Source organism: Carcharodon carcharias, chromosome 3 (assembly GCF_017639515.1).
Source record: "Carcharodon carcharias isolate sCarCar2 chromosome 3, sCarCar2.pri, whole genome shotgun sequence".
Lineage (NCBI taxonomy): Eukaryota > Metazoa > Chordata > Chondrichthyes > Lamniformes > Lamnidae > Carcharodon > Carcharodon carcharias.
The window spans coordinates 229,648,320-229,663,798 of record NC_054469.1 but is presented as its reverse complement, the minus strand read 5'-3'; the positions used below and the strand labels follow the sequence as shown (position 1 = coordinate 229,663,798).

The following is a 15,479-nucleotide window of genomic DNA, read 5'->3' as shown; positions in this document are numbered from 1 at the left end:
GCCTCTGCAGAGGGAAATATACTGAAAAATGCAGAACATTGTTTTAAACTGATATTGAGTTAGTGGGACAAATTGAATGCTAGAAAATATATGATTTTTGCAAGCGAGTGATGTTGCAACTCCCACACTATCACTCAAATGTAATTTTCTCCAAGATCGAAAGCAAACCACAGTGGACAGTAAAATCCAGCACAGCTGCAAAACTGAAGAAATAAATCTCATTTCACTGCTCATTACACTAATTTATCTTTATTTGCTGTTACACCAGTGATTTAAATTCGTGTAGAGTTTTTTTTAATTGAAAGGTGTATAACGTTAAATGTCTTACAAAACGAAATGTGTTAATTCTCACCAGGTACACCTTATGTTCTTTGAAGGTAAGTTGCCAAGCAGGAGAGAACCTCCCTTTCTACACCATTGTTTCCCAGTCCTTCTTTAGAGAACCCTGCAGTACCTGTGCCTCTGAACCTCACTCACCTAAAGAGGGATCAGAATCTGCTATTTTATGTCCAAAATTTTAAACATAAGAAGACAACAGTCAGGTCATGTAAACATTTTTCCAAGCCCTAAATGCAGCAAGAACAAGGAAGCAAAATTGCATTACGTATACATTATGTTTTGATGCTTTTCACATGCTATACTTCTTTACTGAAACTAAATCTCATCTGAAACACCATATTGACCCAATCCCAATGAGACTTTAAAGTGCTTTAATGATAGAGAGTACAAACCCTTTACAGCTCCGCAGTGCGCAGGCATATATTCAGCATTCCACAGATCGACCTTCTGACAGCTAGCTTCATCGCAAATTAAAGAGTTTTACTGCACATTAAAGAAGTGACAGATTTTAAGGCAACATAGCCTGAGTATCGGTGTGCATGGAATGAAAAGCTAGCTAACTAGAGATTGTGTTAAGTGTCGAATCAGAATGGAATGCTGTTGTGTTCTCACTCTCAATAGAATGCCAATGTTTGCCTGTTTCTTTGTTTGAAGAGTAGACCACAGTAACATTGAAGAATCAGAGCCTAGTAATAACGGTACTACCACAACAAGGCCTAACATATTCACATCATATTTCCTCTGCCAGATAGTAATTTTACATAGGTTAGGTTTCTGTTAAAATAATGGTGACAAACACCAAGAATTAGCTCCAGAATTCTCCTGACCGGCTGCTGCAACTTTGTGATGGACATTTGGGACTGGGATTTTGACGGGGTGATGGCTGGAAAGCCGATTGCAACCTCGCTTGATTTGGGGAAGCTCTGGCAGGATTTAATGTCCACCAGGTAGCTAATTGGCTGCTGTCCGGGTGCCCATCCCTTTACGGGATGGGAGCCTGCCTCCAAGAGCTATTGGCCAATCGGAGGGTCGGCAGGTCTTAAGGCCCAGCAGCGCCACTGGGAGCAGTGGTCACTGCTGGGACTGCACCCAGCTGAGAGGGCGCAGCTATAGATGCTGCCCTTGCAATGAGGGAGGGTGAGTCGGGGGTCGCTGGGCTCTGGTCCTGCAGGCCCCCGTGAGGGGGGTGGTGTTACTGTGGGGCTGGCTATTGCCACTGCGGGGGGGTGGGGGGGCACTCCGAGCCCATAGGGAGGCCACCAGGGTTCACCAGGCACTCTCCCCACATGAGGGAGGGCCCCCCAGCCACTGGTAAGATGTTGGCAGTAGTGGGGAAAGGCTTTATTGGTCACTAAGTGGCACCATTGGCCTCTGGGCAGGAGGGCCATCCTCCACCTTGCCCGCTGCTCGCAGAATACCATGGTGGCAGGAAGACGTTGGACAGTCCACTCCTGCCTTCCTTTGCCATTTCCCACACCGCTGCCTCCAATCCTGCTCTTGCAGGTTGTGTGTTCATTTGCCAATATCACAAACAGAAACTTCTCGGTTAATAAAATTAAAGTATCATAGTATCATACAGCTCAGAATGAGGACATTTGGCCCATCATTTGAAAGAGTTACCAATTAGTCACATCCCCCAATCTTTCCTTGTAGAACTGCAAATTTCTTTGTAAGTGTAGGAAGTTACCACTAGATATGCTTTCACCACCCTTCCAGGCACTGCATTCCAAATCATAACAATATCCCACATAAAAAGCATATTCGTCTCCCCCTGTGGTTCTTTTATGAATTATCTTAACTCTGTGCCCTCTGGTTATCAACTTACCCGCCAACTGAAATAGCCTCTTATCTACTCTGTCAAAAAACTCTCATGCTTTGAGAAGAGGAGAGGAGCAAAAGAAGTGAAAGGTAGTGGAAACAGAAAATAGCATTGGTGAGATAATTACTCAAATCTGACAACGGAATGCTTAACAGCACAATGGGTGGATCTACTCCACACAGACCATAATGGTTTAGGAAAGCGGCTCACCACCATCTGTTCAAGGGACAATTGAGGCTGGGCAATAAAGGCTGGCCTTACCGGTGACGTTCGCACCCCATGAACAATCCTTGCAATTAATGCAATCTCATGCACTATACTGTAGGCTGAGACCAAAGGTGGTCTTGTGGTGCAGTGGGTAGCATCCCTACCTTTAGGCCAGAAACTCTGGGTTGAAGTCCCACTCCAGGACTTGATGTGGCTCTGGAAGGTGTGTTCACAATGTGGCCCAAGCAGGCTGATTGCCAGCCTGTAAATCTTTCCAATGTGTCAGGTGGGAAGAGCAGGAGAGTTTCCTGGTTAGCCAAACCACAGATGGCAATGGCAAGGCACTGCAGTACTTTGCCAAGCATAATCATGGAGCAATCCACGGTTGCCAATTCCCTAACAGGGCATGGTCCCTGGAGAAGGTGGAGTCTGAGCCTAGTTATTAGCTGCGTTTAGTTTAAGCTGCTCTGAGTCTTCTCTCTGTATTATGGTCCTTACATTTAATACCAGATAGAAGCAATGTAAAATCAATTGGACAGGGAAGGAGAGAAGTCTCATTACCTTAATACTTTGGATTAGCTCATGCTATTAGTTTTCTTTTGTCTTGAAGGGGTATTTACCCTTTTTTTCCACTTTGCTTTCCTTGGGTAATTCAGCCAAGTAGACTTGTGAAGTTCTGCATCCAGATTCCTCTCAAGAGGACCATCTCACTTCCCTATAAAGAGGGGCCTGGACTCTGAATTGGAAAGTGGGAGGCTGAAGCTGTGTTCCATATCACTTTGTGAGGAGCTGCAGGAACCTATTAACCAGCTGCAGCAAACAAGAAGCACATCAATATAACTTTGATCTTTCAGCTGCACAAAGAAGACAATAAGACTGAGCTAGAGCAGAGTTAGTTTTATTAGCAATCAGCTTGGGATAATGATTGTGCACATTATAAGAACATGTGTAATACAATAAGATACAGACCTACCAATAAAGCTCCATTATAATGTACCATCAATTCTATTAGGGAGAATTTTATGAATGTGCATTCCCAGCACAGAGGCTCACCCACTGGGAATGCCTATCAGGAATCATGACAGTCTGTGATCTCTTAATAAGCACTGTGAACAGGCAAAACTGCTCACAGGGACATGTATTCGAACAAACTGCTATATTCTTTAAGACATATTTCCTCTGCAACATATCACTTGTGGCCCCCTAAAAAGAACTTATGGTAAATTTTGTGGGGCTTTGATGTGTAGACCACACTGCCAACTGCTGTGCTGATTTCCAATCCCAAGTCATTGATCTGCACTCCACTAGGTGGATTTGTAATGGAGCCTCCCGAAATTTATACTAGTGGAGGAGAGTTCCGTAGTTCAGACGAGGATTTAATCGGACCGCCAATTACAATCGTGCCTTCAGGTCCCTAGACCCTAAACTCTGGAATTCCCTCCCCTTAAACTTTCTCCCTTTCTCTCCTCCTTTAAGAGGCCCCTTAAAGCCTATCCCTATCGCTTGTCCTAACAGCTGCTATGTGACTCAGTGGCAACTTTTGTTTGATAATACTCCTGTGAAGCACCTTGCCCAATTTGCTATGTTAAACATGCTATATAAATGCAGCTTGTTATTGTTGGTTAATTTAGTGGCGGTAACAGGAATGAAAGCTCCCCATTCTGGGATGCCACTAGTTTGGATCACTGTTCTTGCGGCACTAGGTGAAGGCACAACACAATGACGTCTTCCCTCTTGCATGAGCCTGCCACTCCATCTATTGGTATATTCAGGTGTGGTGTCTATAAGGGGAAACTTGCTGGTCCAGATACTGCGGACGGAGGCCCAGAATGTACAGTCTTTTACCTGTGCTTAGGTACAACTCAAACACAACTTATTCAGACCGACATATGTCCTACAGCCACATAATCCAGATTTACGGTTTGGGGCAATGCGGTGGTAGGGATGGGGTTGTTTGGGGGCGGTGGGGGGGGGGGTGGGATGCACACCACTGGTAGCATGAAGCTGTGTTACACTAAATATTGCAATGGTCCTCGGTTGCCAAGGAGACAAGTCCAACTAGCCAGGGTGTGGGCCTTGAGTCGTGTTGCTATTTGCAGCGTGACCACTGTTCAAAGTGGTTGGACTTATGGACGTGGTTTTACAGGTGCAGGCCCTTGTAATAGCAGTGGCTGTAAGTACTCAGCTGGCCGGGATGTGGGGTGGGATAGTTCGTGAGAATGAATCTGTTGAGTGGGATGCACTCTACAGGGAGAGAATGGGGTGGCATCCTGGCAAACAGCTGGTACAGACACACTGGTATTTAAACAGTAAAGGTTTAGGAAGCCTGATATACAACTCCACTGGTCTTCCATAACCTTTGACCCTAGCCCTATTTAACCAACCCCTATAAGACAAAACCTTAAAAACTGCTAGCTGAAACAAATTTAGCGTTTTTTTATCGGTTACATCGGTAAAATAACATAGAAATATTCAATATTGTGTTTTATATTGCATTTTAAGGAAAAGAAAACAGATTAATGGCAATATTAAAATAGAAATCAGAATACCTTTGATGCTGCGAACATAGGGAGCAGAGTCTCCACTCGGAGAGAGTCAAAAACATAGAAGGTTCTGTAGCTCCCAGCTACACACTGCACCTCCCCAGGCACCCTCCTGCCCCTCTTTCCACCCCACATCTCCACAACAGGCTGTAGATCTGTTAATCAGTCTCCACTGCAGGTAAAAGGAGCAACTGCAAGTGATGAACTGTGTGTGTGGGTGGGCATCACATGGAAGCGGGATTGGGTTGAAATGTGATGCCCCTTGAAGTTGAACATTCTGCTGGTGATCACCATATGGGCTCACACATGAAAAACGACAATTCAGATGAAAGAAAATGTGGCTGGTATCGGTGGATCTGTACTCCAGAATGGAAATGGAGGGAGCAAAGGGAAGTAGGAGGGAAAGAAGCCCTTTATTTCAGATACTTAAGAAGTAACAAGATGCATGGTTATATCCTTCGGAGCTAAACTCTCTTTGACACATTTTAGTAGATTATGTTACTTCAAAAAAAGTCTCAGGACCGTATAGCCGCAGGCAAAGAGGAATAACAACCTATTCATATAAGACCTGCTCTGGTTTATCAATATCCAAAATACAATAAAATAAGCACTACAAAGTTCGAAATATGTTGTGGGGCAGCGAATGTAAAATGTAACAAGGACGAGCGCTGTCACTAATTCAATATTGGCTGAAGTGAAAAAAACTACGGAGACATGGCAGCATGAGAAACAAGTTCCAAAATAGAGCATGCATAGGTCAGAATTCCATCTTAAGCTTATCATTTAACACACGCTCCAAACTGCTTCTTCATGAAACTCTTCTTTCACGCGATTAAGAGAAGATTCTGGGCTTGTTCCCATCTCCCTTTCCTATATGACATTCAATTCCAACTCTCCGACAACCTGCCTCAAGGCCTTGCAGTCAAGACTCGCAATCACCTTCCGGGTGCCGCGCCTCCAGGGTACAAACAACTCCTTTGTCGTTAAGGTGGCACTTTCTGGGATGGAGCTGTAAATAAAAAAAGTGGGTTTTATTTTATATTACAGACTGAAACAGCTATATTCAGATCTAATAAATAATTCCTGGTTAGAATTATGTTTGGATAACAATTTGGCCTTTGGTATTTTATAGCTTGAGCGCATTCATCTTGAAACAAGAGTGCCACGTTGTCAAGGCAGCATAGCAACAGGGGAGCAGGAGTAGGCCATTCCCCCACCCACCGCTTTGCCTTAGCCGAGCATTTAAATTATACATGCTGACTGTCCTTCCCCTTAAAAGTGCCGTGCACCACTCCTTGGCCAACAGAGCAACCTGTTCCCGGGGCCGGAATTTTCAGCTTGAAAGGTGGCGCTCGTTTGGAGGGCCCAGGATAGGCCGGGAAACAGACCACCGACCGCGATTAGCCTCCGCCCGCGATTTCACGCCGGCTCCCGAATTAGCGGCCAGCCAGCGTGAAGCGGGCGCTGAATAGCTCATGGCTGCTGGGGTAGGAGTGGGAGGAGGGCGGGCAATGACGTCAATGCCGGCACAGGCGTGGGGCCTGCGCTGACAAGAAAGCACCCCCCGCCCTCGGGGAGCCCGAGACCCACAAAACCCAGGAAAAAAAAAAGAAATCAGAAAAAAAAATCCAAGCGTCGCGATCGGGCACCTGAACATATCAGATGATAAAAGTGCTGTCCATGGATTCTTACTTTTATTTTACTTAATAACAGAAACCTCACCCCGGCCCTTGGACGAGGCTTGATGAAAAATGCCAAGGCCGCCTGGCCGATTCACCCACCTGCCAACCGTAAGGTTGGACGGGCCGCAAATAATCGGAGACAATTGCGCCGTTGGTGGATGGGCTTAATTGCCCTCTTAGTTGCCGGCTTTTGCAAACGCTCTCCGAGCGAAGTAACACACGAGTGCACGATGAGGTCAGGACGTTTGCCCGGCACCTTCTGGTGGGGTGGGGGGGGTGTGGTGGTTTGGGGGGGGGTGGGGGGTGCTGTGGTGAGTTGGGCCGGTAGAGGGTGCTCAGGATGGCAGAAAAACCACACACACACACACCAAAAAAAAAATGCATTGGGCTTGGCTCCCCAATGTGCTGCTCCCTCCTCCTGGTTTTCCAGAAGCCACCTTCACCGCAGTGACAGCATCAGCCGCCCGGCAGCACCGGGGAGTCACTGAAAAGGAGGTCATTACCCAGCGACATTCCAATTTTCCCAGAAGGTGAGTGTGCAGCAGGAGGAGGAGCCAGCGGTTTGAGATTTCCATGGCGCCTGATGTTTACTTGCTGCAGACAGGAAGCCCGCTGTCAATGGTCCACACAGGCCCGGCTGCAATGGTCTCACATGAAGGCTGGGGCCACTGGGGGAGGGAGGGGGCGATCGAGTTAATGACTCCGCCTTGAGCGGCGAGATTCAGCCCTGACATTCCAGATCAATGACCTTTCGTCAAGAATCGGGAAAAGTTAGAGAAGTAACAGGTTTTTAAGTTGCTTGGAATCTCTCCGCACTTCTTTCAGTCCCGACAAAAGGTCATCGGCCTGAAACTTTTACTCTGTTTCTCTCTCCACAGATGCAGCCAGACCTGTGGAATATTTCTGGCATTTTCTGTTTTTATTAGGAGTCACTCATCCTTCGACTCTCTCTGTCTGTGGAACGAAACCAAGGCTCTGCTCGATGTTTTCAGCTGAAAGGCCCAAAAGCCATGGAGAATTCACTGTGCAAGGAACCAGAGGAATCAACTGCAATTCTATTGTTCTGTAGCACAACATGCCAGTGAACTCACTTTATTGCTCTCTATTTCAGCTCAGAGGAACATGTGAAACATCTGCAGAATAACAAGAATACCAAAGGGTTGAGGGGCGATGGGGGGGTAGGGGGGAGAATCCTCCCCCCACTTATAAGCAGACATCATAATGAATCTGCCACCCCCAACACACCATCTTAACCTGCTCCCTCCCCACTCGGTCTGCACCCTCTTGCCAGGCAGAGGGAATCAGAGTCGACCCTCTTGTCTCCTTCAAATATTCAACTCTTACCAGACATAAAACAGATGGGATTTTACCACACTCTGTAAAAGACATATTGGTGTTTTTTTTATATGAAGATATGCTAGTAAAGTGGCATCCTTAGAGCCGTGTGCTACTCCAAGCGTTACTGCATTGCAAGGGCTTTATTCACGTTCATTTAAAATTATTTTTTGAAAACAGAACTTTCCTACCTGAATATTTTTAACTTAGGCTTCAGTGTGTCAAGCCCATCAACGCGGAGAATCACCTCTTCCAGAGGCTTTTTGAGAGGGTTTGTAAATTCAATAATTATGATTGTCTCACGTCCATACACCGCTGGTCCCTCAGCCTGAAAAGAGATGCAACAGGAAAATCCATTAGGAAATCCTGGTGATAATTGGTCTGTGTCCTTACCAACGCCTGAATATTTCTGCAGAGACTGTGAAAGTGCCCAGAGAAATAAGTGTACAGAAGTATGCGAACTGTCACAATGACTGATATTTTAACCTTGTTTTATGCATCAGGTCCGATAGGTTGGGAGGAGGTGAGAGAGATAGACTGAATAACAAAGGCAAAGTATTGCAGATGCTGGGAAATCTGAAACAGGAGCAGAAAGTCCTGGGAATACTGAGTAAATCAGACAGTACGCGTGGGTGCAGAAACAGGGTTAACGTTTCAGAGACATTGATTTTTTTCATCAGAACTGGGAAATGTTAGGGATAAACCAGATTCTGAGTAAGTACAGGGGCAGAGAAAGGACAGAGGGGAGGGAAGAATATAAGGGGACATCTGTGAAAGGATGGAGGGAAGAAGAAATCAAATGAGAAAAGGGATGATGGTGCAAGGCAAATAGCGGATGTGTAAGAGGGACAGGTAAAGAAACAAAAGTTGGGCCTAGAGGAGGTATGAACAGCAACAACAGACTCACTATTAGCAGCTGCTGTCTGAGAAAATGGGAGCAGTGTTTATGATTGACTGGAGTGTTGATTAGAACTGGTTATATTTGACTTGTTCTCGAATATGGAGTGATCAGGGATAGGGCCAGTATAAAACATATGGAGCGATCAGGGATAGGGCCAGTATAAAACATATGGAGCGATCAGGGATAGGGCCAGTATAAAACATATGGAGCGATCAGGGATAGGGCCAGTATAAAACATATGGAGCCTTCAGGGGTAGGGCCAGTATAAAACATATGATACTAGAGTAGGGAGGAGACTTTCTGTCATTTCATCTTTACCACCCAAAGTCTAATTACATTTTGATTTTTCCCTAGACACTGAGAAGACTGTGTTCAAGTTGAAATCTTTTGGCAATTAAAAACTATGATATTGAATCACAAGCTGTTTCATAAAGCCTGATTTTAACTATCTGGCAGAGACAGAGTGGTAGCGGAGTTAAAACAGCTGGGGTGAACTTAATGTCCCATTCTTGAGTGGTGGGATAGCTCGCCAACCCAAAGATTCTGGCCCTGGAATAAAAAGTTAGTCTAAATAATGAACATCATTACTGGTTTGTCATCTGGTTCACAAATGTCCTTCAGGAGAGGAAACCTGCTGTCCTTCCCTGGCCTGGCCTAGCTATGACTGTGGACACACAGAACATGGTCCTCCCCTAACCGCTCTCTGAAGCGCCACTCAGTTGTATCAAACTGCTACAGAAGCCACTGTGGGTGTAGCTATACCACATTGACTGCAGCAATTCAAGAAAGTGGCTCACCACCACCTTCTCAAGAGCAATAAGGAACAGGCAATAAATGCTGGCCCAGCCAGCTGAAGCCCACATCCTGTGAATGAATGAAAAACAAAACACAAAATGGGTTTGTACAGTTCCTGGATCCACTTATTGTGAAAGATGGAAAATACTTATGAGATTGCAATCTTCAGAGATTGGGGCTGAAACAGCCCCAAAATACTGGGCCAGAGGAGAAAGAATTTCACCTGTCATGGCTGACCTGGGACTGTTCACCTAACTGTCATGGCTGACCTCGGACTGTTCACCTAAACGTCATGGCTGACCTGGGATTGTTCACCTAAACGTCATGGCTGACCTCGGACTGTTCACCTAACTGTCATGGCTGACCTGGGACTGTTCACCTAAATGTCATGGCTGACCTGGGACTGTTCACCTAACTGTCATGGCTGACCTCGGACTGTTCACCTAACTGTCATGGCTGACCTCGGACTGTTCACCTAAACGTCATGGCTGACCTGGGATTGTTCACCTAACTGTCATGGCTGACCTCGGACTGTTCACCTAAACGTCATGGCTGACCTCGGACTGTTCACCTAACTGTCATGGCTGACCTCGGACTGTTCACCTAACTGTCATGGCTGACCTGGGATTGTTCACCTAACTGTCATGGCTGACCTCGGACTGCTCACCTAAATGTCATGGCTGACCTGGGATTGTTCACCTAACTGTCATGGCTGACCTCGGAATGTTCACCTAAACGTCATGGCTGACCTGGGATTGTTCACCTAACTGTCATGGCTGACCTCGGACTGTTCACCTAACTGTCATGGCTGACCTCGGACTGTTCACCTAACTGTCATGGCTGACCTGGGATTGTTCACCTGTCATGGCTGACCTGGGATTGTTCACCTAACTGTCATGGCTGACTTGGGACTGTTTGACTCAGTACTTGAAACGGAAACAGGTTTCATTCAAGGACTAACATTGCTTTTCTTGATGAGTGCAAAAATAAAACTCAATTTTTCTGATTATCAATAGGATTTTGCTTTCTTCTTTTGCCAGATACAATTGTTCGATTGGATTTTATGCATGACTTACTCTTAAGTTCAGCTGTGGAATTTGCAGGGTTACAATCTTCTGGGCGGCAAGAGTCTGTTCTGTTTCAGCTACATGTCCACTGACGAGAAAGTGCAGAATGGACTGTTCAACAAGGTGATCCTCATAATCCTTTGACTTGATCTTCACTTGTGTCTGATAAACTGAGGTCAGTGAGAGAAATAGGTTAGGAAAACAACTTTTGAACAGAAGAACATTGCAGTTTAATGTGTTTTAAAGTTAGGAGCTGTCTCTTTACTTTAAAGCATTATTGTTTATGAAAATGGTGTCCTGCTTTGTACAAAATTCAGATCAATTGCTTACTCAGTTGGCTGTAAAAATGCACATCCAGTACAAATCCCTCATAAATCCACATGTGAAGAACTGAGTGTAAAACACAGTGTGTACCTCACAACAACTCGTGACAGTTACCCAGGAACAAAACATACTCTTCTGATGTATCAAAGTTAAAGATAATTAATTACCTGAGAAGATAGCTCTACCAGAAGTACTACTGTGCAAAATTAGCAATCTGAATTGAAAACTAGCTTAGCAATAAAAGGCAGGTAATTAACAACTGGAAATATTGTCTCTGTGTTATGTAGTGAGGTGAGGTAATGGTTGGCATCATACCTAGCACAAAGTTAGATGGTTGTGGTTGTTTGAAGTCAATCATCTCAGCTCCAGCACATCAATGCAGGAGTTCCTCAGGCTAATGTTTTAGGCCCAACCATCTTCAGTTGCTTCATGAATGACTTTCCTTCCATGATAAGGTCAGAAGAAGGGATGTTTGCTGACGATTGCACAATGTTCAGCACCATTCGTGACTCCTCAGATACTGAAGCAGTCCATGTACAAATGCAGCAAGACCTGGTCAATATCCAGGCTTGGGCTGACAAGTGACAAGTAACATTCTTGCCACACAAGTGTCAGGCAATGACCATCACCAACAAGAGAGAATCTAACTATTGCCCCTTGGCATTACCATCACTGAATCCCGCACTATCAACATCCTGTGGGTTACCATTGACCAGAAACTGAACTGGGCTAGCCAAATAAATACTGTGGCTACAAGAGCAGGTCAGAGACTTGGGGCAGAATCATCCCAGGTTTGTACTATGTGCAGTAGCAGGCGGGAAGAAAGATGTTTTACCCACTGGCTGCAATGGTTGGTTTTTGCAGCCATACCGTCCCAATCCCACCTTATTAATCATGTACTCCTGAGAAACAAGCCGTTTCACTGGCCATGCCATCACATCGCTGTTTCTTCACACCAGGCGCCGTGTTTAAAGTGCAGCTGTGCACACACCTCTCTCACACTTCCAGCCCAGCAGGGCACCGCTGAAGACATGGCCCCAAGAGCTAAGAAGAGTGCAGCTCCCGGAATCAGTGCTGCATCTCTGGGACTCCTGCTGGACGCTACTGGAGTCCATCACGAAGTCCTCTACCCCCGCTCTGGCCACAGGAGGCCCATCAGTGTCACCACTCCAGCTTGGGAGGCAGTGGCAGTGGTGGTCAGTGCCAACGCTGCACAGAAGAGGTCGGCCATCCAGTGCAGAAAGAGGATGAATGATCTCGTCCGTGCTGCCAGGGTGAGGCAACCATCTTATCACTCTAAACTCACACCCTCACAAACCCATCATACACTCACTGGCAGCACACGGGACATTACTCACACTCTCACACACACCCTCACATCTCCATCTGGCCTCATCTCCTCTGGAGACTGCCTCCTCAGCCTTCACCATCTTGAGGCCACTTGTACAGCCCAATATGTGCCCCCCACACACACACCCTGTGATACCCCCCTTCCCCAGTAACACACCCTGTGATACCCCCCTTCCCCAGTAACACACCCTGTGATACCCCCCTTCCCCAGTACAGCACTCGCCCTGCAGCCTCTTCCCTTGCCTGAGGCCACTTCTCCCCCCTTCCCCAAGCAAACCCTAGCCCTGCAGCTGTTGAAAATCTACCCCTGCTTTATGGCTGGTCTGGTGACCTGCCCGTGAGCCCCCTTAAAAGTGACGTGGTGCTGCCTGCGGAGCCTGGCACTGAGACTGCGAGTGCTGCCCGATGCAAGGTTGGCAAACACACCTCAAAGTTCAGAGTGGAGTGCAGCCTGCCAGGTGCCCGTCGCTTATGTTCAGTTGTGTGAAGTCACGCCGACGTTATCTGGCGTGGGGGGCTGATTCTGACAAGCTGGATGTATAACGATATACAGATGTATTACAATGAGGTTCCTGATGTCCGATGGTGGGAAAATGCAGCCTGCCATTGATGGGCAGAGCAGATGATTGCGAACCAGTTTCACATTCTCGCGAAACCAATTTTTGGCCTTCTCGACATATTGTCCACTCAACCCCCAAACACACCCGACGGCACAGGCATGGGGGATTCCCACCCTGGGAGTCCTGCAGCGAGTAACTCACCTCCTGACTCCCCACAACCTGTCCACCATCTACAAGGCACAAGTCAGGAATGTGATGGAAAACTCACCACTTGCCTGGATGAGTGCAGTTCCAACAACACTCAAGAAGGTTGACATGTTCAGGACAAAGCAGCCCACTTGATTGGCAACACATCCACAAACATTCACTCCCTCCACCACTGTTGTACAGCAGCAGTGTGTGTACCATCTACAAGATGCACTGCAGGAATTCACAAGCCTCCTGAGACAGCACCTTCCAAACTCATGACCATCTAGAAGGGCAGCAGTCAGATGGGAACACCACCACTTGGAGGTTCCTCTCCAATCCACTCACCATCCTGACTTGGAAATATATCACCGTTCCTTCACTGTCGCTGGATCAAAATCCTGGAACTCCCTCCCTAACAGCACTGTGGGTGTACCTACGCCACATGGACTGTAGAGGTTCAGGAAGGCAGCTCACCACCACCTTCTCAAGGGCAATCCAGGATGGGCAATAAATGCTGGCCTAGCCAGCAATGCCCACGTGCCATGAATGAATAAAGAAAATTTAGATTGGATTGAGGTTGAGAGGGTATTGTGTGGCAGGATTGGTCACCCATTGGTGGAGTTCCACTGTGCTCTATTCTGGACCTCCTGCCATTGAAACCCTCAGTATGAGGTTTATGGTGAATATGAAACAATTGCACAATTTTGCAAATAAATATAATAAACAGAAGGAAAAGAGCAACTGGGGCAGTATAAGAAGTGAATGACTATTGGCAGGTTTTAGTCAGATTCAAATGGCAGTGAACTCTGAAGGAAATTGTTCATGGTAAGTTCATTAGCATAGCTTCAGATGCAGACTCGGATTGGTGTAAGGACAGCAGTAGTGATGAGTTAATCCTGACACACACCAATGAGAAACAACAGCAGGAACACCAGCTTGCATTTATATAGCACCTTTAAAGTAGTAAAACATCCCAAAGTTCTTCACAAACGTTATCCTACAAAAGTGCACACCAAGTCACAGAGTGAGATGCAGGATACATGGAGGTATATTTTTAAGTGTCTCAAAGGAAGAGAAAGAGATAAAGAGGTAGAGGCAGATTACAGAGGTAATTCCAGAACTTAGCACCTAGGCACATGGAGGCACGTCCACTGATGGAGGAGAAATTAAAATCGGGGATGTGGAAGAGGTCAGAATTAGAGGAATGCAGGGATCTCAAGGGGCTGTAGGGCTAGAGGAGGTTCCTAAGATAGGAAGGGGTGAAACTACTATCTCCTCTGGAATCCTCATTAGACATGTTGGCGAGTTTGGAGGCCAGAAAATCACCCTTCATTGGGTTTACACCTTTAGCCGTTAGGAAGGAGTTCTGGTGCAGCCAGTTAAAGGGAGGGTTTGTATTTACAGCTTCAGACAGTGCCAGGTTATTGAGGTAGCAGCAGTCTTAGGTGTGACAGCAGCAACAAGATCATCAGATGTACATGGACAGAAATCAGGGCAAGGAAGAATTGTTTCAAGGGCACACAAGGCAGGAAGTCCCCTAAAGAAGGTGGTACACTCAGTATGGAGGGAAACAGCAGAGGCAGTCACTACAACCTCCAGACAGTATTGAGAAAGGTTCAATGACCTCATAAAGGTGGTCAAGGTAAGTCAATGCACTTGTCCTAACAAACATGGGGATGGTGACATAGTGCTCCTGTTACTGGACTAGTAACCCAAGCTAAAGTTCTGGGAACACGAGTTCAAATCCCACCATCTCCCCTTGACATTCAATGGCATTACCATTCAACTGAACTGGGCTAGCCATATAAATACTGTGGACACAAGAGCAGGTCAGAGGCTGTAAATTCTGTGGCGAGTAACTTACCTCCTGACTCCCCAAAGCCAGTCCACCATTTACAAGGCACAGGTCAAGAGTGTGATGGAATACTCCCCACTTGCCTGGATGAGTGCAGTTCCAACAATACTCAAGAAGCTCAACACCAACCAGGCCAAAGCAGCACCCCAACCACCACCTTAAAATGTTACTCTAGCCACCACCGATGCACAGTGGCATCAGTGTGTGCCATTTACAAGATGCACTGCAGCTACTCACCAAGGCTCCTTCGACAGCACCTTTGAAACCTGTGACCTCTACCACCTTGAAGGACAAGGGCAGCAGATGGATGGGAACACCATCACCAGCAAATTCCCCTCCAAGCCACTCACCATCCTGACTTGGAGATATATCATTGTTCCTTCACTGTCGTTGGGTCAAAAGCCTGGAATTCCTGCCCTAACAGCACTGTGCCCTACACCACATGGACTGTAGCAGTTCAAGAAGGCGACTCACTACCAGCTTTTAAAGGGCTATTAGAGATGGGCCACAAAT

At 46.4% G+C, this 15,479-nt stretch overlaps 1 protein-coding gene across 1 annotated transcript in view; it reads right to left on the bottom strand.

Moving 5' to 3' along the window:
* Positions 1–3,247: 3,247 nt before the first annotated feature.
* The window catches only part of LOC121276217 (coagulation factor XIII A chain-like), a 126,581-nt gene continuing 114,349 nt past the window's right edge, over positions 3,248–15,479 (bottom strand). The window contains exons 13-15 of the mRNA XM_041184388.1: positions 10,698–10,858; positions 8,117–8,253; positions 3,248–5,917 (exon numbers count right to left, since the gene is read on the bottom strand). Of these exons, the coding sequence (XP_041040322.1) occupies positions 5,779–5,917; positions 8,117–8,253; positions 10,698–10,858 (437 nt within the window). The 3' untranslated portion in view covers positions 3,248–5,778. The remainder of the gene's footprint in view (positions 5,918–8,116; positions 8,254–10,697; positions 10,859–15,479) is intronic.